This window comes from Cuculus canorus, chromosome 8 (assembly GCF_017976375.1).
Source record: "Cuculus canorus isolate bCucCan1 chromosome 8, bCucCan1.pri, whole genome shotgun sequence".
NCBI lineage: Eukaryota > Metazoa > Chordata > Aves > Cuculiformes > Cuculidae > Cuculus > Cuculus canorus.
The window spans coordinates 28,759,117-28,778,739 of NC_071408.1; the positions used below are offsets into that span (position 1 = coordinate 28,759,117).

Genomic DNA, 19,623 nt, shown 5'->3' on the forward strand with positions numbered 1-19,623 from the left:
CTGGCTGTATGCAGGCAGGGAAATCTCACCAGATGAGTACAAAGCCTGTGACCACTCCTGGTCACCTCTCTTCAGTAGAGGGAACTTGAATAGCAGCATGGCCAGAAGAGTTACCATGGCATTAGGTGCAGGGACAGGCTGGCTGGTGAGAACGTGCTGGAAAAGCTTCTTTAGTCTTCCAAGTAATGGCTGAGAGGGAGATGAGATTGCTGTATAAAAATACATTGGAGCATAAATACCTATGCCAAGGTGAGGACCTATGTGAGATAAAAGGCAATGTTGGCATGGGAGCAAATGGATAATAACTGGCCGTGCATCAAATTAAGCTGGAAATGAGATGATGTTTCCTATCTATTAGAACAGTGAATTCTGAAACCACCTTCAGATCAGACAAGTGCGAGTTGAAACCCAGCCACCCTTTAAGATGAAGCTCAAGAATCTACGAAGGCACAGAGGTGATGATGGGAATAGCAAGCAGTCAGGCTTAACGTCTCTCCTTCTGTCTCGTGTTTCCAAATGTTCACAGTAGCTGTTGTGGTGTCACTGGGAAAAAAAATGAGCCACTTCTTTATTGATCTGTAGTTGGCTGTTTCCTAACATTTTAAGACCGGAGGTGTCCATCTAGGCCATCCAAGCCGGGGGCCTCCTGCTGACACCAAGCTCTTCTGAAGGTGTGTTCATCACCACCTGTGAGTGACCAGGATGCAGATGATGACCCAGGCTTTGCTTGTATATGGAGCTGTTGGAACAGGTCCAAAGGAGGGCTACAAAGATGATCAGAAGGGCTGGAGCACCTCCCATATAAGGACAGGCTGAGAGAATTTGGCTTGTTCAGCCTGAAGAAGAGAAGGATCCAAGAAGATCTTATAGTGACCTTCCAGTGCCCAAAAGGGGCTACAAGAAGGCTGGAGAGGGACTGTTCACAAAGGCTTGTAGTGATAGGATGAGGGGCAATGGGTATAAACTGGAGAGGGGCAGATTTAGACTAGACATAAGGAAGAATTTCTTCACCATGAGAGTGGTGAGGCACTGGCCCAGGTTGCCCAGAGAAGCTGTGGCTGCCCCATCCCTGGAAGTGTTCAAGGCCAGGTTGGACGAGTCTTTGAGCAACCAAATCCAGTGGGAGGTGTCCCTACCCATGGCAGCAGGTAGGAATTAGATGATCTTTAAGGGCCCTTCCAACCCAAACTATTCTATGATTCTATGCTGCTTGATGGGGTGGACCTTGACCACCCTGTGAGAACCTGCAGGATTGGGACTTCCATTGAAATAACCTGGAGAAGACAAGGATGACAGGGGACCTCACTGCAGTTTACTCCTTCCTCACAAGGGAAGGAGGAAGAGCTGATTACTCTGGTTACCAATGATAGGGCCTGAGGGAATGGCAGGAAGATGTGCCAGGTGAGGTTTAGGTTGGATATCAAGAAAAGGTTCTTCACCCAAAGGGTGGTGGAGCCGTGGAACAGCTCCCCGGGGAAGAAGTCATGATGCCAAGCCTGGCCATATTCCAGAAGCATTTGGACAACCCTCAGACCCATGGGGTGAACGTTGGGGTTGTCCTGTGCAGGGTCCGGGGTTGGATTCGATGATCCTTGTGGGCCCCTTCCAACTGGGGACATCCTGTCATTAATTTCCCACTTTTCCCCCCCTATTGCTTCCCCTCCACCCCCTCAGCCTCCCCAGGCAGCTGCCTCCCTCCTCAAAAACAGCCAAACCCGCCCCAAACCCCACCACGACCACCCCTAACGACACCAGACCGCCGCCCACCCCTAAGGAGGCCCTGCCCGAAGGGGGGAGTGGGGGCCCGCTACTGGATGGGCGGGGCTAGTGAGTGGGCGGGGCCACCAAATACAGGGGCAGGAGTGGGCGGGGCTACTGAAGGACAGGGCCCTGGAAGGGGCGGGGCTACTGAATGGAGGGGACTACTGAGTGGAGTGGGCGTGGCTAAGGAACGGGAGGGCTCCGTCGGCAGCTCTGATTAGTGCAGGGAAGAGATCACGCCCACTATAGGCGGAGCTTGTCACACAGTGGCCAATCAGCAGCGGGGAGGGGCAGGGCAGGTTATTTAAGCGGGGGCGCCGCTGTGGTGGCGGGTAGAGTGGGGTGCGGCCGGCGGTGAGTGCGTGGGGGCGCGGGGGAGCTGCGTGCACGGGGCGGGCCTGGCGCGGCCGGCGCGGTGGGCGCTGGGTCCAGCCCTGTGTGGTGGGACCGGGCTGGGACTGCGTGGCGTTTCCCAGGGGTCCTGTTGGGGTTTTGGGGCGGGGGGCTGGGAAGGAGGCGCCTGTGATGGGTGGGGGCGAGTGGGGGGCAGCTCCTCGAAGGGAGCTGCTTTCTGAAGGCTGATGCGGAGCAGCTGGGGCTCAGCGGGTTTATCTGCTCGGGGGCTGCAGCTCTGCCTTCCCGGCGTGGCCGTGGTGAGGCCATGTGCTGCCTTGGCACCTGCTGAACCGCCCGCAGGAGCGGAAGAGGCTGGAGGAGCCGCGTCTATCTCTGTCCTTGTCACCGGGGATGCTCTGAGTGGTGTCACCCAGAGCGGGTGTGTGTGTGTGTGTTGTGTGATGAATGTGGGGAGGCCGTGGCCTGATGGGCGGGATGGATGTTGCGACATGGCTGTGGTGAGGCTGGGTGCGGCTGCCACCGGGTGGGAGGGCGCTGGGGTGGCCGTCACCCTCCCTGCACAGGGGGAGCAGCGGCGGGGGTGTCTGGCAGGCCGGGGGCGTGCAGAACCCTGTGCCAAAAGGAGGAGGAGAAGTGGGGTCTCAGAGAGGCTTAAAAGAACTGGGGGGTCATGGTGGTGGGTGCAGGGAGATCCGGAGTTGCGGCGAGTGCAAAGAGTGCTGCAGCGTGGGGGCTTGTGACAAGCTGGAGGCGTGCAGACCTCCTGTGCCAAAAGGAGGAGGAGAAGTGGGGTCTCAGGTTATTTGTGTAAGAGGAGTTGAGGGATCACGGGTGAGCACGGGGAGCTGAGGATCATGGTGGGTGCAGGAGCACTACAGCAGCAGCGTGGGTGCTTGTGACAGGCCAGAGGCGTGCAGACCTCCTGTGCCAAAAGGAGGAGGAGAAGTGGGGTCTTGGGTTGTTTCTGTAAGTGTTTAAGAGGAGCTGGAGGTCATGGTGGTGAGCGCAAGGAGTGGGTGTTTGTGACAGGCCAGGGGCATGCAGAACTCCTGTGCCAGAAGGAGTAAGGTCTCAGTAATAAGGGGGTCTCAGTAATAAGGGGGTCTCAGTAATAAGGGGGTCTCAGTAATAAGGGGGTCTCAGTAATAAGGGGGTCTCAGTAATAAGGGGGTCTCAGTAATAAGGGGGTCTCAGTAATAAGGGGGTCTCAGTAATAAGGGGGTCTCAGTAATAAGGGGGTCTCAGTAATAAGCAGAGTCTCAGGTTGGTTTTGTAAGTGTTTAAGAGGAGCTAGGGATCATGATGCTGGTGGCACGAGGAGCTGCGGGTCATGGTGGGCGCAAGGAGCACTACAGCAGCAAACATGGGTGCTTGTGACAGGCCAGGGGCGTGCAGACCGCTGTGCCAAAAGTGGGAAGATAAGCAGAGTCTCAGGTTAAGTGTTTAAGAGGAGCTGGGGGTCGTGGTGCTGGGCGCAAGGAGCACTACAATAGCAGCGTGGGTACTCGTGACAGCCCAGAGGTGTGCAGTCTCCCGCTGTGCCAAAAGGAGGAGGATAAGTGAGGTCTCAGGTTAAGTGTTTAAGAGGAGATGGGTGTTGTGGTGGTGATCGTGGGGAGCTTGGTGGTCACAGTGAGCATGAGGAGTGCTACAGCAACAATGTGGGTGCTTGTGACAGGCCAAAGGTGTGCAGACCCCCCAGTATCAAAAGGGTGGGTCCCAGTCTAGTTGTGTAAGTGTTTAAGAGGAGCTGGGGTCATGGTGGTGGGCGCGGGGTGCTGGCTGTTGCGGCAGGAGGAGCTGGGACTGTGGTGGTGTGACACAGGGAGCTGGCGCTGCCTGGAGCTGGGATTGTGGAGTTGTGGGGAGCTTTCCCAGAACCCCCAGCCTGGTGCTGCTGCCCCTGAGCACCCTCGGGGCTGCCCAGGCGAGAGCGTGGTTCCCATTGCACAGCCAGGCTGCCCTCCTTTGGGGCAGTCACATGCCAGAGCTGCCCCCTGCCTCGGCTCGGGATGCTTTCCCAGCTTGCCAGGAGGAAAGGACTGTCCTTGTTGATTGTGGCCCTATTGGGGACAGGGCCTGCCTCCCTCTCCGGGTCAGGACCCGGTGGCTGCGCGGGGACTAGGGGGTGCGGTGGGAACGAGCACTCGTTCTGTAGGGGGGGCGATGGGAGGGTGGCAGCGCTGGGGCTGGCTGAGCCCCCGGTCACCGGGGCGGGCTCCACGGGGCCAGCAGCCGCCCCTGTCCCCCCCGGCCTGGCCCGCCCCGCGCTTCCGGGTCCCGGAACCCAGTGGGAGCCGAGCCTGCCCGGCCAGGGGGAAGCTGCGGGGCTCAGGGCTGACCCCCTTGCCGCCTGTGCCACCCCCCGGCCGGCGCGGCTGCGGGGCTGGGTCGATGCTGCCCCCCCTCCCCAGACAGCAGCAGTCGGGGGTTCAGGGCTCGGTGATGCCCCCGCCAACCAGGGCAGCAGCAGCGTGTAGGGCTCTGTGTTGTCTCCCCCTAGCTGGCAGCAGCAGGGTGCAGGGCTCGGTGCCCCCCCCAGCAAGGCTGGCAGCAGCAGGGTGCAGGGCTCCGTGTCCCCCCTAAGAAGGCTGGCAGCAGTGAAGGTGCAGGGCTCGGTGCCCCCAACAAGGCTGGCAGCAGCAGGGTGCAAGGCCCGGTGCTCCCCCTAAGAAGGCTGGCAGCAGCAGGGTGCAGGGCTCAGTGCCCCCCCTAAGAAGGCTGGCAGCAGCAGGGTGCAGGGCTCGGTGCCCCCCCAACAAGGCTGGCAGCAGCAGGGTGCAGGGCTCAGTGCCCCCCCTAAGAAGGCTGACAGCAGCGGGGGTGCAGGGCTCAGTGCCCCTCCTAAGAAGGCTGGCAGCAGCAAGGGTGCAGGGCTTGGTGATGCCGCCCTAACCAGGGCAGCTGTTAGCTGCAGGGCTCGGTGCTCCTCCAGCCAGGGTGGCAGCAGTAGGGGCACGGAGCTTGTTGCTGCCCACCCAACCAGCAGGGTAGCTGCAGGGGCCTTGACGCTGTGCAACACCCCCCCCCCCCCCCCAAGACCCCATCCCAGCTGGGAGAGCAGTGGGGTGTGTCGCTCAGTGCTCCCTTGGCTGGCAGTGGGGTGCCAGGCTTGGTGCTGCCCTCCCCCACCGGGAAGGGCAGCAGTGGGGTGCAGAGTTTGGTCCTTATTAAGCCAGCCAGTTGCTCCCACAGCAAGACACCATTCAGGACACCTAGTGAATGGTGATGACCAGCAGCATAGGTTAGGTGTGGGGAGCATCGCCGGGGCTGCTTGCCTGGAGATGGGGGAGCTCTGAGGTCTATGCCAGGCTGCCCTAGCCGGGCTGCTACTCAGGCAGGAGGAGGTGGGCTGCACTGCCTGGCTCCTGGGAATCGCTGAGGGGGGCTGTGGTCTGCTGGGGCTTCCCTGCAGCAGAGCAGCTTTCTGCAGTGGAACTGCCTGCTTGGTGCCAGAGGGCTTTTTCTCCTACTCAGCCCTCAGCATCAATGTTCCATTGAGATGGCTCTTCCCTCCTCCTCTGGGCAGGGTGGCAGTACCAGGCCTCCCCCGCTGCTGCCACACAATGTTAGCTTTGAGTGCCCGCTCATGTAGGTGCTTGGCCTCCTTCTGGCCCTTGTGCTGGAACGCAGGTGGGAGGTTAGTGGCAGCAGTAGCCTGGCTGCAAGCTCACCTCAGATTGGTCTGTGGTGATACATGGGGGTCTGTGCTTGCTGGGTGACTGCAGGTGTAATAACTGTGGCCAAATGCTGATCTGACCTTTTACAGGCAGCACTGGACCTGATCTGTAGGTCTCTTATGTGGGTCTGTTCCTCTGTTGTAATGAAGGGGCAGTTAGGAAAGCTGTTTCTTTTTAATCTCTATCAGGCTAGATGAGACAGCATAAATACATAAGCATTGGAGGGGAGGAGAGGCTTTGGGGGTGGCAGTCCATATGCCCGAGTGCTCAGGCTGCTTCCCACAGGGGGACTGCCAGCTGCTTTCCCTGTGACTGACCATCTTGGTTCTGAAGTCCTAAGGGCAGAAAGAGGCGGAGGGAATACTCCTTCCTATGGTCAGTGGGCAGTAAAGGCACTTTCCTTGCTAGTGCATTCCCTCAGAGCATCTCTTCCCTTTCAGATGCCTGTGGAGCAGCGCATCCATCCTTCTGTGCTCCCCCAAATTGGCAACCTTCTCTCCTTTCAGAATGCAGCCAGGGCAGATTCCTAGCTGGATGGAGCTGACCTTCCCATCAGACCTGCTAGGCAGCTTCCTGAGGGTGATTTAGAGCACCAAATGTTTGGCTGAGCCCTCGGGGCTTGATTGTGGCTGCTGTGTCTTAGCTCTTTCCTAGGAAGCCCCTCTGTCTGATTCGTGGGTGTGAGCTGCTGCTGACAGCCTGTTCCTGTCATAAGCAGCACCGTGCCAGCTGTTGCAGCATCTCCTTGCTGCATCTTGCTGTGGGGATTAAGCCATGCCACCCACACAGCCTGGGCCACTGCAGTCCTGCCCTGCGTTGTATTCTCACTTCTGTTTCCTCAAAGTCTGCTAGATGGCGGTTATTATGTGGTCCTTCATGGCAGAACTGTAATATGAGAGAAACTACTGTTAAAACTAAGGGTAGGGGATGAAAAACTCCCTCTGTCCTTGGTGTCCTGCACCATGTTTTGGAGGTGAAAATAAGTGAGCGTATTCAAGGTGCATAGAGTCTCCTTTCTCTCCTGGTGGAGAAAAGCTTGGCATCCTCAGGTAGCTCTGAAGCTGGCATCAGAAGCAGGTGGATTGTTGCATGCTTGGCTTGGCACTGTCCGTGAAGGTTGTGAGTGAATGCTTTCCCCTTCTCTGCTGGAATAACAGCACAATCAGCACTGGGGCTGGGATCCCTCCTTTAGGAAGAAGCTTACAGGAGATAGTTGGGAGTTGGTGGCAGTGATAGCCCAAGAGATCATCTGTGTTTCTGTGCTTTTCTGTTGGATTTGTGCTAGTATGTGTCCTGCTGGCTGTCAGGTGGTGGGAGTACTTGGGCTGGAAAGTCTGGTTCTTGCTAGTCAAACAGGTGAGACAGCCTGGGCTCTTGCAGGAAGGAGCTGATCCTAGGAGCCAGGGCTCATCCCTGCAGGAGCTGTGGTGCTGCTATTGCTCATAGATGACAAGTTGCGGCTGCCATGGCCAGCTCCCACCAGCAGGCCTGTGTCTGGATGCTATCTGAAACTTCAGTGGCTTGGGGATGGTGGAGGTGTAACTGGGTGTGATGGTTCTTGATTTCCCTTGGCGTCTCATAGGGTGTTTGATTTCTGGTTGATTCTTCCCTGTGGCATGGATCAGGGTGGTAAGCTGTCAGTGTGGCAGCAAGTTCTCCAACCTTTCTGCAAGGAGATAAGCTGTAGATCAGCTCAGCTTGCTTGTTCTCATGGTTTGTTAATAGATGTGCTCTTTATATATATGCATATTTATATCTCATGTTTCTTCTTTTTAACCCTAAGAGGCCTTTGCTGTCAGTACAGGACAGCAGCAGGAACAACAGCCCTGTCTTGGAGTGGTCAATCTATACTCTTGTGGAGATAATGAGGCCTAATGCCGTTTCTTTTGTGCGTGGAGGGCTGTTAATGCTGTTCAAGGTGGTACCTGTTAAGCCTTGTGCCTGTTGGGATCTGTGGTGCATATACTGTGCTGCTGGAGTCTATCTTTAGTGTTCTCAGAGAACATCCCTTTCTCTCGTTAGAAGGTGGCTGTCTGACTGCACTACTTTCTTGGTGTAGAGGGCCAAAGCTGATGTCATTGTGAGTTCCAGGAGTGACTCCTTGTCTCAATGAGAAGTGGCTCTGGGTTCACTCTTGGGCTTCTTGAATGGTCTGGATAGAGCTGTTGGAGGGATTTTAGGAATCTTTCCTTTCTGCATCTTGCTTTGTAGACTTTTGATGCCTATTGATGTATTGGTGTGCCTGTCCAATTAATGCACAGCCCTGGATGGGACAGAGCACAGTAATCACTGCTGTGTAATGATTACAGGCACTGCAGGAGCAGAGGTGAAGGGGGAGGTACTTACATAATGATTACAACCAGAGGTGAATGCTCTGGTGCAGATAGGAGTGCTCTGTGTCCCTCTGCTAGAGGGCTTTAGAAGGCTTGACCTACTTCTAGAAGCAGGTCTCAGGAGCTGCTTTGCTTGGTTGAGACCTGTCTGCCTAGTTCTGTCCCTCCTTAGTGAGTGTGGTCTCTATGCACCCCAGGGGGCTGCTGGCTGCCATCCCTTCAGAGGGTGCCCAGCCTTCCACCGCATTCCCCCTCCCCTGGGGCTGCACAAAGAAGTGGACACAGCTTGGTGTCCTTAGCTTGGGAAGGAAATACCTTATTTTCTACTTCAGTGGGTATCTCACCCTCAGTTTCTTTTTCTTCCTTTGCTGCTTTACTCCTTTGTTCCTTGCATATCAGACTTTCTTCCTAATGTTGTCTTTTCCCAGCTGCTCTCATCTGTGCTGATATCAGTGCCCTGAAAATGCAGCCACCGGTGTTGAACGTGATAAGGGATAAGCCTACTGTAACAGCTTACCTGATCAGCGTCGGGAGGTGTTGTCCCCGAAAAAAAATACTGTGCTGTGCATACAGACCTTTAGCTGCAATGTATGCTCTTGAGAGACCTTGAAGTCTGATTACCTTTGTTTTTGTACAAGGCTACCAGTAACCTACTGCGATGGGCTCGCTCCTTCCTCTGAAGGCTTGCAAGGTGCCACGCTGCTCAGGCTCTTCAGAGCTTGCCTGTTAATCTGGGAGTCTCTTGCTCTCTGTGCTTCTAGCAAGCATGGGAAAAGGAGAGCTTAGTATCTGTAGGATGCTATCCAAAGGCCTCTGGGGTTTACAGCCATTGCATGAGATGGTGGTAGCGTATTAACACACACCTGGTGAAGATGGGGAAACTCCTCAACTTCAGACAAGTCGTTTCTGCCACTTGGAACCAGTGTGCCAGGAACAGCACCCAGCCAGCATGACCCTCCCACCAGGTGCAAGGGCAGCTCTCGCAAGAGCTGTTATATATCAAGAGTTTGAGTCCTCTATGAACACAGTCCTCCTGTACTGAGTTAAAAGCACACTGATGCAGAGCATGTGGTGCCAGGGTGTTAGCCATGTCCTTTGGCCCTCAATGTAGTTGAGCCAGAGGAAGTGACAAATCAATGTGATTCAAATAGGAAAACGTATCTAGTGGTGTTAGCATGAAGTTTCCTTGTAGACTTCATAGTATGATGTGGGCTGAGAGGATTGGTTGTCGTCAAACTCTGATCGGTCTGTCCTGAATCCTCAGAGCCAAGGTGCCAGGCTAGGAGAGCTGCTCCCCGGCTCTGCCTTAATCTGCTGGCATGGCTTTCCACACTTGAAACACAGCAGCTCGTGTTCTCCTGCCAGGCTGGTCTTCTGTGCCCTATGAGCTGGTGCATAGGCATCTCTTTAGGCTGTGATTTCTCTTAAGGGGGGAAAACATGACTTTAGTAGTATGTGGACAGCAGTGCCTTAACTGAATCTTCAGTCAGATGGCTGCAGTCATTAGCAGTGATGCAGGTGGACTTGAGTAGGGCTCTCCTGCTGAGTACTCTGCTGCATATACATTCATATGGTGTCCTGAGATGCTGTGTGGGAAGCAAGGGTGTACTGTCTGGTTGCAGGCCCCTCTCCCTTTCACCTGGACACAGAGCAGCAGAAGGGGAAGATCCAAATCTAGTTTTGTGTGCTTCATGGTAAACTTCAGTCTTAGAGCGATCCTACTGGGAACAGAGTTTTGCTGCTTAGGGCTGGCCAGATTCCTTCTCCTTGGCTTGCTCTGACTGCCTTGCTGCTCATGTGTTGTTAAGGGTAGACATGGCTTTGCATTCCCCATCTTCACAGTGAGGGTGGTGAGGCACTGGCCCAGGTTGCCCAGGGAAGTTGTGGATGCCCCATCCCTGAAGGTGTTCAAGGCCAGGTTGGACGGGGCCTTGAGCAGCCTGGTCCAGTGGGAGGTGTCCCTGCCCATGGCATGGGGTGTGGAGTTAGATCTTTAAGGTCCCTTCCAACTCAAACCATTCTATGATTCTATGATCTTGCTGGATTTGCTTGTGCCTAAGCTTTTCCAGGAGCTGCGACTGACTGCTCTTGGTGAAGGTTTGAGGTGCCAGCCTCAGTGTGTGCCTTGTGCAGCCCTTTCTGTGCCTGGGCTGGGGCCACCGGGCCACAGGTTGGTCACTCCTACTCTTCTTCCACAGTGGCAGCTGCTGCTGACAGATGCTTCTGAGCTACAGATCCCCATATCTCTGCCTGGAAGCTTACTCTCTGGGTGCATGGAGCACTTGCTAGTGAATTTCTGGAGCTCCAGGAAGCTGAGCAGGTGCTGTGGTGAGGAGCTCGATGAGGAAGATGCCTCTTCCTGACAGGCTGTGGAGCTCACCAAGTCTTGCTGATGGATTATAGGTCAGGGATGCAGCTTAGTTTGATACCTGGCCAACTGGTTAGCTCCTGACCTTTGAAGGCTGATACTCCCTTGTGAGCCCTGCAGGGGCCAGGCCTGCTTTTAGCCAGTTCAGTGAGGGCCCTGTGCCAGCTCTCTTGGGTGGCAGCTCTGTGGCCACCTACCAGACTGTTTTGGTGCTGCTTGTAATTAAACTAGTGGGGAGATGAGGGTGGCGTGCTCTCACACTTATTACAGGACTGACTTCTGATTTGAATGCTGATGGGGTAGTAGTGTTGGGTGTTGGACGGCTGGGGCTGAGTCTGTTTCTTGCAGATGGCTGGGGAGAGATGCACCCTGCAAGGCTGTTAATAAAACTTACTGAGTTGAGCTCTGATCTCTGTCAGTGCCATGGATCACTGTGCTGTGGTGTGACTGCTCTGGGGCTGGTTACAAAGGGCCTTGCTGCTCCTGCTGAAGTTGCACTAATTGGCTGTACGGCTTGTTTGAAATATGCAGTGTTACACATAGCCTGGCGTAAGCAAGTGTCTAATCCTTGATGCTAGTTACTCGGGCAGAATGCTGGCTGAAACTCTGGTTTGCAAATAGTGGGAAATGTCTCTCTGAGATGGGGAAGTGACACCCTGTTGATGAGAGGTGGAAGGAGATGTGTTGCAAGGTCTCTAGGTATCATGCAGGGTGTGTTTGAGCCCCAGGGGTTCATGGTGCGTTGGGATGCTTGGACCTGTTTATTTGATTTGTCTTCACCTATTCACTCAGCTTTGGGTTCCCCATCTCCTTCCAGCTTCTTGCTCAAGAAAATTGGGATCTGGGAAGAGTCAATGGAGAGTAAGTGTCTCCCCTGTGCAGAGTGGGTGGATGCAACCACTGAGCTGGAAATGCCTGCAACATGATGCGTGGTGTAGCATGGAGGGCAGTAGGAGCAGATGGATGGTGAAGCCCTCTCAAAGCGCAGAGGAACACCGAGTGCTGGTGTTGTGCACAGAGGAAGTGGCAGGTGTGAGTTCAGGTTCCCAGATACATGGTTTGCTGGAAACCCCTTGCCTGCAGCAGAAAGGTTGGCATGGAGGCATATCAAATTGCATCACAGAGTGGTATGGGTTGAAGGGACCTTAAAGCTCATCCACTTCCAAGCCTCCTGCCTTGGGCAGGGACATCTCCCACTGGATTAGATTGCTCAAAGCCTCATCCAACCTGGACTTGAACACCTCCAGGGAAGGGGCAGCCATGACTTCCCTGGGTAACCTGGGCCAGTGCTTCCCCGCTGTCATAATGTAAAATTTCTTCCTTAGGTCTAATCTCAATCTGTCCTCTTTCATGTTAAAACCATTCCCCCTTGTCCTATCCCTGCATTCCCTGATATAGAGCCCCTCCACGGCTTTCTTGTAGCAGGTTCTCCCAGAGCCTTCTATTCTCTAGGCTGAACTACCCCAATTCTCTCAGGCTGGTTATCTTTCTGGCCTTCTGGACTCGCTTCAACAGGTCCGCATCCTTATGTTGGTGGCCCCAGAGCTGAACACAGGACTTCAGGTGGGGTCTCACAAGAGCAGAGTAGTGGTTCAGGCAGGCCAGTGCACTTTGCATCCTTCTGCTTAATTAAGGCAATATTTGGGCCTGCTCTACAACTCCCCCTTTGCAGCTCAACTACCAGCACTGCTCACCTTAGTAGAGAATCCTGTGCTAATGCTGGGTTGAAGTGGGCTTCTCCCACCACCTGCCTGGTTGAGGGCTGCTGCCAGGTGACCCTTGCCTGCCGTGTGCTTTGTGCAGCCTTTGGCAGGTCTTCCAAGGCAAAACTAGGGTGTGAGTCCTCTTGAGTCTCCAGTGTCCTGGAATGCTGAATTGTTGTAAGCTAGGGTCCTAGTTGGCCAGTGGTGCTGGAGCCTTGCTGAGACCGGGGTCAGCAAAGTAATCCAGAGAGCCTGAGCTGAAGTATTTCCCTGCAGTGTGAGATGTAGCTCTAAGGCCCTGGGTGACTGATGACTATCTTCTCATCCTAGCCTGCCCAAAATAGGCAAGAGCCCTGCAGGAGCTCTTGTCTCTGCCTTGGCCCTGTAGTAAGGCTGACTGATTCAGCTTGATAAGATAAACACAGAGCTTGAATAGTTGGGTACCTGTGCTGGGAACTAACTCTTGAGGGCTCCTCAATCTAGCAAATAAAGGTGTTGCTGGATGTAGTGGTTGAAACTAGACAGACGAGTTTAGAGCTTGCTCTTAGCATCTGTCAGGATTTGTGTTCACTGTTTCCCACAGCTGGAGCCTTCAAAGGCTCTTGAGGATGCTCATCCCTGCTGTGCTTTTCTGGCCTCTGCTGCGCATGGAGAGTGGGTAATCTTGGACCAAGACCTTAAATATTATGGGTATCGCAGTAATACTGCAAGTATTACTTTCTATTAAACCCCTTGAAACCTCTGGTGGGGAGGTGAGCATCTGTTCTGGTGCTGGTGCTCTTGAGGTGTGGGGATCCATCCTGAGTGGGCTTTCCCCTGTTGTTGCAGTTGGCTCCAAGGAGGTGTGAGGAACCACCTTCTGTGCTTTCTGAAGGACAGCAAATCTTTTGAGCTCTGTCCCTGGGATGTGTGGCTGTGTGGGCTGCTCTGGAGCCCTGCTTGAAGGAATGGGGGTGTGGGTGAAGGGGGAGACCTGTTCCACCCCACTGTTGCAGAGAGTGGCACTCCCTGGTCTGGTGGAGCACACAGGATATGACTGGGCAGGCTCAGAGCCAGCACTGTTGCTGCACTAAAGTGCTTTGCAGAGGATGGTGAGCCAGGGTGGTGTGTGCCAGCACCCAATGAAGAATGGTGCCAGTGAAGCCTGTCACGTAGGCCCTTGGTAGTGCTGCACAGGCGATGTCTGCTGCCCTCCTGCCTGGGTCCCAGCTAGAGCAAAGAACTTTGAGCTCTTCCTCTTGCAGCAGAGCTGGAGGAGCGATGCTAGTGCTGGCTGGGGGCTTGAGGTGGCAGTGGCTGCTGGATATTCCCAGTAAGGCCCCCGCTGGGGGAAGGTTGCTCTGGCTTCAGCCTCGTAGCTGCTTCTCTAGGAGAAGCCATGTGCTTTGTGGTGGTGACAATAAACCTCCTGAGGAGGTTGGGTTGGGTACCTGTTTCCCCAGGCCTGTACGTGGGCAGTGATTCCTGCGTGCCTTCCTGGAGGAAGAGGTAGGTGGAGTGTCTCTTTGGTAGGAGCCCTGGGGAATGCCTCCCTCGCAGATGAGTGAGTCAGGGGAGGCTGGGGCTGTGCTTTGCCTCCCTTCCTGCTGTTCTGGTGTCCTTTGGGCTGGGCAGAGGCTGGGGAGCACAGGGGCTGGGTGAGGGTGTTTCAAACTTGCCTGCAGCAGCAAGAGCCTGGACCCTTCCTGCTCTTCTGGCTCTGTCCGTCTGGATTGCTGTCTGGCATGTGCTCCAGTGAGCATGTGTGGGGAGTGCCAGTCCTTCCTGTAGGCCTGCATCCTTCTCCTGCAGCTCTCTCCTCTAACTGGGGATGCTCTCTCCCGTTTGGAAGGAGAATGGAAGTCACTGCCGAGTAGGCTGTGCTGACCTCTGAGGTGCTGGGTTATGGAGCGGTACCTCTTTGAAAGAGAGTTCTGTGTATGGATGTGAAACAAGCAACTCGGCCACCAGAGACTAGTGTTTGTTACTGAACCAATGGCTTCTCTTCCTCGTGCAGCAGCTCTGCCAGTGGTGCTTTGTTGCTTCTCTGGTGGGGATCAGTGGACAGAAGCCCAAAGCCGATCATAAAGGCACTGCTCTGTGGCGAGTGTGGACCAGCTCTATGTCTCCCTTGGAAACCTTGTGCTAGAGTCGGGAAGAGTAGTGTGTTGGGTAGGTATGGATGGCAAGGCTGGTGGCAACATTGTGGTGCTCATGGGTGATAATGCTTCAACCTGTACAGCAGGAGCAAGACGTAAGGGGCTGGAGACAGGGTGCTGAGGATTGAAGCTTTCCTAGTTGGCTTGAAATGTTAGGATCCTGCCTTGGAAGGACTGCTGGTAGTGAATGGTGAGGTCCCAGTGAGAAGTAGGGAGCATATGGCCCAACTGGAAAGTGGATTTTGGTGTGTGAGATCAGCTGAGAGCATTGCTGGCCAGGTACAGAACTGTACCTCTAGCTGTGCTTGAAATCTGCTGATCTGCAGGGCTGTGCTCTGCGTGCTGCGCTCTTGGGAAAACAGCTGCCTGATCTGCCCTTCCTCTCCACAGAGATACTGCCACCACCATGGAGGGGATTGTGACCATGTATCAGGACTTCATGAAGAAAGCAGGTGAGTGTTTGGCTCGGCCCAGCTGCAGGGCAGGTGGCACCACATGCTTTAGTGCCACAGGCCCAGGGGAGGGGTCTGTCACCCCTGAAGCAGTCTGGGTATCCTGCCTCTGCCCAGATGCAGAAGCAGCTCTGTGGTTTTTTTGGCTGCTTGTTATGATGCTGCCTCACCTCAGTGCCCATGCAGGCCCTTTTGGTGCACTTCTGCTCTCCTGGGCAAAGAGTCTCCAGGCTGCCCTGCAGCAGACTTCAGGCTGGTGTCACCAGCCTCTGCTCCCAGGCTGCCCTAACCTGCACTCCTGTGAGAGCAGGATTGCTGTATCCTTGCCTCTGCTGTGGCAGGAGCATTGCTTGCAGCAGGCAGGGATGAGAATGCTAACTGCTCTGCACCGTGGCTCTCTCCGCAGACCCCCGCATTGCTGATTATCCACTGATGCAGTCCCCGTTTCTTGTGATGGGCATCCTTCTGGCATATGTCTACTTTGTACTATCCTTGGGTCCTTGGCTAATGGCCAACAGAAAGCCTTTAAATCTGAAGAAGTTCATGGTGCTATACAACTTCTTTCTGGTGGGACTCTCAATTTACATTGTCTATGAGGTGAGTTGTTGGCAGTAGGCTTTGTGTGGCACGTATAAAGCAGTCTGTGCTGACTGCGTGGGTGATGGGAGCGCTTCTGCAGGCTGTTCTCTGCCCTTTGGTGCAGGGCTTGATGTGTGTTGGCCTCACCCTGTTGATGTTCTTGTTGCAGTTCCTGATGGCAGGGTGGCTTACTGGGTACACCTGGCGATGTGACCCTGTGGACTTCTCGCAGGACCCCAAGGCCCTCAGGGTGAGTTCTTGTCCTTCTGATAAGGATGGCCTGGGATGGCCTTTATTCAGCATTTGTGTTTGGACACCAAGGTCATAGCTATCTGCCTCTCCCAAGGCAGAGGACTTAGTCCCTGGCTCTTGGTTTCACCCCAGCGTTACTTTATGGAGACCCTTGGTTGCTCAGCGCTTTCAGGCTGAGGTAGGTCTCTAATGTTAACTTGTTCTGTTACAGATGGTCAGAGTTGCTTGGCTCTTTGTCTTCTCCAAGTTCATTGAGCTGACAGACACGGTGAGTGAGCTGCTGGGGAGGTCTTGTCACTGCATGTTGGGCAGGGAGCTTGGGCCCCTTGTACTTGGGGTTGGTGCCTTTTCTTCAGCCTTTCCAGTCCAACCAGGCAGTGCTTCTGTCTGGCATGGTTGCTGTGGACTCTGGCGTCTGCAATAGCCAACTCTTGGCATGTTACAGCTCTGGAAGCTGTGAGGTGACCTAATGTGTGGTAGTAGTGAGCTTGGAGAAGGAGGAGAGCATCACTGAGATCAGCCACTGAATTAGTGGCTCAGCCTGCTTTAGGTGCTCCCCAGGGCTGCAGGGCTTTGATGCTATTGGGTTCTCATTGCAGGTTATCTTTGTCCTGCGGAAGAAGAATGAACAGGTCACATTCCTGCACCTCTTCCACCACTCTGTTCTGCCTTGGAGCTGGTGGTGGGGAGCAAAGTTTGGTCCAGGTAAGATGGAGACAATCTGGGTGCACAGCCTGGAGAAGGGATGTGGGGTCAGCCCATGCATGCTGAGAAGGGCTTTGTTTTAGGTATTGCTGGGCTCTCAGGACCTGCTTGTAGTTCTAATTGCTGTGGAGGGCCGATTTATGCTAATGAACATGTGTCTTTGCAGGGGGAATGGGCTCATTCCATGCTATGGTCAATTCCATGGTGCATGTTGTCATGTACTTCTACTACGGGCTCTCAGCAGCAGGACCTGCCTTTCAGAAGTACCTGTGGTGGAAGAAGCACATCACAGCCATCCAGCTGGTGAGTTTGCTGTGGAGCAGAGCATATGCCGTCACCCTCTGATGCGAGGGGCAGACCAGCCCTCGTACCTATGAAAGATCCAGCCAGCAGCTGTATCTTTCTGCAGCCTCTCACCCGGTTTCTAGCAGTTCTGGCCCACTGTGGGCCTCTGATAGCCCTACAGCCTCGTCAGGGTGAGGGCGATGCTCAGCCTGCAGCCACATTGGGAGGGTGAGAGGCATGTGCTGCCTTGAGACCTTGTGCGTGCTTCTTCCAGCTGCTGAGGCTCTGCCTCATCATGAGGATGTCTGCTGTAGGGTGGGAAAGGAACTTCTTAGCTTAATTTACAAAGGTCTCTGGTGGGATCCCTGACCCTGCTCCTATAAATGACTTGTCGCTGCTCTGCCTTGCTCCCAGGCACAGTTCGTGATTGTCTCCATCCACATCTCCCAGTATTACTTCATGCCCAGCTGCCAGTACCAGTTCCCCATCTTCATTCACCTCATCTGGATTTATGGGACCATCTTCTTTATCCTCTTCTCCAACTTTTGGTACCAGTCCTACACCAAGGGCAAACGGTTGCCCAGAGTGGCTCAGCAAGCAGCCCAGCACAACGGTAGCAGCATCCACGAGAACGGCGCTGTTGCCAACGGGAAGCTCAAAGCCAACTAGAGGGCAAGGCCCTCCCAGAGCCAATGAGAGCCCCGGGGCAGAGGCAGCTGGGACCTGTTCCTCTGCTCCTGGGTGCCACTAGCCAAGTCAAGTGCCTACAGACTGTTGTACCCCTGTGCCCAGCCCTGCTGTCCTCTGTCTGCATGCCCAGCCCCTCTGCTCTGACCAGCCACGGGCAACTTCTCCTGCTCCTGGGAGGGCTCGTGCTGTTTCTCAGTGTTGCTGAGCAGGGAGGCAGCTGCCTGCATCACAGCTGTGGGGCTGCAGTCCCATTCCAGTGTTTCCAAAGGAACTTCCCCTAAGTGCCTACATCAGGCCCTTCTGCCTGGGGTCCATTTCCTTCTGAGTAGGACCAAAAGAAGAAACCAACTGGTTCCTGTCCTGGTGCCCTCTCCTCTCCCCTGTCTCATCAGCGCCTGTGTGGATGAGCAGACTTGTCCCTGGTCACTTGCTGCTGCCAGTTCAAGTGCGAGTGCTCCTGCTCTATCATGCCTTGTGCCACCTCATTCCCTGCCACAGTGCTGCATTGTCCCTCTGGTCCCCAGGTGCCTGGGTGTGGGGGTCCTGCCCTGGTGTGGCTGTGGAGAATGCAGGGGCAGTGTATGGGACAGGAGCGCTTGCTCACACCTTGCCCAGTGCAGTACACGTGCCCTGTGCCTTGTATGTAGCAGGGACTGTGACAGCCTGAAACGCCTCCCCCACGTAAGCCCAGGTTGCCTTGCCTTTCTGTGCCTGGGCCAGGGGCTCAGTCTGTGCTTCAGCCACACTGACCTGAGCCTGTACAGCAGCTGGTGGCTTGCTCGGGAGTGTGGAAGGCCAAGCTCAGCCTTGCCTTGGACCACTTCCATTTCTGCAAACTCAAGACCTGAGCAATAATCGCCCCTAGAATCAGCTCCTGGGCTCTCCTGCTTTGGGACCAGCCCTGCTGTGGCCTGGGGTGAGCACAGCACAGGATGGTTGTAGTGGGCCCTGCTGTGGTGCAACAGTGAGCACCTCTTGCCTTTGTGGATCCAACCGGGCCTGGGTGAAGGTGTAAGCTGCCCTACAGCGGGGCTGTGCAGCAGCTCTCCTGGGCCTGGTGCCAATCACCTGCTCTGGCTGTAACCAAAACCACGATGGTGGCCTTGAGGATGAGGTGAAGGAGTTAGGCCCTGTCAAATTGGGCTGCTCTTCTATCACAAATAAACAAACAGAAGGAGAAATGGCTCTGCCCTCTTGTTTTTCCTGGCCGTTCCAGGTGCTTGATCTTGCCAGTGTGGTTGGAGGCAGGGCTGGGAGATGCAGCTGGTGCAGCAGGTTTGTGTGTTGGTGGGAGAGGGCGATAGCAGCGTGCTGATGAGGCAGATGGCAGATTGGTTCCAAATGCTTTGGTAGAGCAGTTCTCAGGGCAGGAAATGTGTCAAGGCTCTCGTTGTGAAAGTAACTCCACCCCATGAAAGAATGGCTGGGGTGGAGCGGGGGTGTGGGCTGGGACCTGGGCCCGCTGCCCAGGAGGAGCTGCTGCTTTTCAGAAATCCTGGGCAGCTGAGGTGTAGCAAAGCAAGGAATGGAGATCCTGGATGCTCAGCAGTCTGTTTTCTGCATCTGCTGAAGATAAAGCAGCTGCTATCTGCCAGCACCCCTTCCCTGTTCGGTGGAGAACACGGCTGAGGCTGGTAGAGGGAGGTTTATGTTGCTGCTGTCTTGCTACAGCAGTGCATCTTCCTGGCTGCTCCCTGCCTCCTGAGACAGCCTGGCTTCTCCTCAGCGCTGCTGCCATGTAGTGCTGCCTTCCCCATTGCCTTGGGACAGGCCTTCCCGAGCAGAGAGGAGATCTGAGGAGCAGATTCAAGCCTGAGATGAGGGGTGGGTAGCCAGCTGGGCTGCTTGTGGGTGCAAGGAATGTGTTAAACCTGCAGGAGTTTCACTGTTAGTTTGATTGGGGTGTGGGAGAGCTTTAGTGGATGTCCAGCCAAAGCTCTAGAGCAGGGCTTGGTGTGTGGGAAAGCTCTGACCCCATCTGAGCTGCTCTACACCTCAAGGCCATGCTCTGAAATGTAGGAAAAACAGCTTTGAGTGAGCTGAGCTGGTATGACAGATGGACCTAACTGCGTGTGGGCATCACCCTGTCTTATAGGGCCCAATGCCCTGTATGTGTGAAGCCTTAAAATGGGATCAGGCTGCACTGTGTGGTGTCCTCCCAGTTGTTGCCAGTTTTCCATGGGTGAGGACTGGCAGGCAGTTTTGTTCTGGTCCCTGCTGAAGGGGTGGGTAACATCAGAGGTCACTGCTTCAGAAGCTGGAGGTGACAGTCCAGCTGCAATGGAGCTTTTTCCCATCTAGCTGCCTCCTCCCCTCCCAG

General features: G+C 55.0%; 1 protein-coding gene across 2 annotated transcripts; it reads left to right on the forward strand.

Moving 5' to 3' along the window:
- Nucleotides 1–2,082: 2,082 nt before the first annotated feature.
- Nucleotides 2,083–18,496, forward strand: ELOVL1 (ELOVL fatty acid elongase 1). 2 transcript variants are annotated; one of them, XM_054073255.1, is made up of 8 exons: nucleotides 2,083–2,115; nucleotides 14,731–14,792; nucleotides 15,199–15,389; nucleotides 15,541–15,621; nucleotides 15,835–15,891; nucleotides 16,223–16,328; nucleotides 16,495–16,631; nucleotides 17,028–18,496. In XM_054073255.1, exons 2-8 carry the CDS (start codon nucleotides 14,747–14,749, stop codon nucleotides 17,280–17,282), a joined length of 873 nt encoding a protein of 290 aa, XP_053929230.1. In that variant the 5' UTR covers nucleotides 2,083–2,115; nucleotides 14,731–14,746; the 3' UTR covers nucleotides 17,283–18,496. The 2 variants fall into 2 exon arrangements, with proteins under 2 accessions (XP_053929230.1, XP_053929231.1); XM_054073256.1 differs by lacking the exon at nucleotides 2,083–2,115 and adding an exon at nucleotides 14,088–14,353.
- Nucleotides 18,497–19,623: the final 1,127 nt, after the last annotated feature.

Bases quoted from the DNA above. Each gene is read 5' to 3' on its own strand.
- ELOVL1 (XM_054073255.1), top strand. From the start codon at position 14,747: ATGGAGGGGATTGTGACCATGTATCAGGACTTCATGAAGAAAGCAG. The intron at 15,390-15,540 runs GTGAGTTGTTGG...TTCTTGTTGCAG, and splicing joins CAATTTACATTGTCTATGAG to TTCCTGATGGCAGGGTGGCT. The intron at 16,329-16,494 runs GTAAGATGGAGA...GTGTCTTTGCAG, and splicing joins GGGAGCAAAGTTTGGTCCAG to GGGGAATGGGCTCATTCCAT.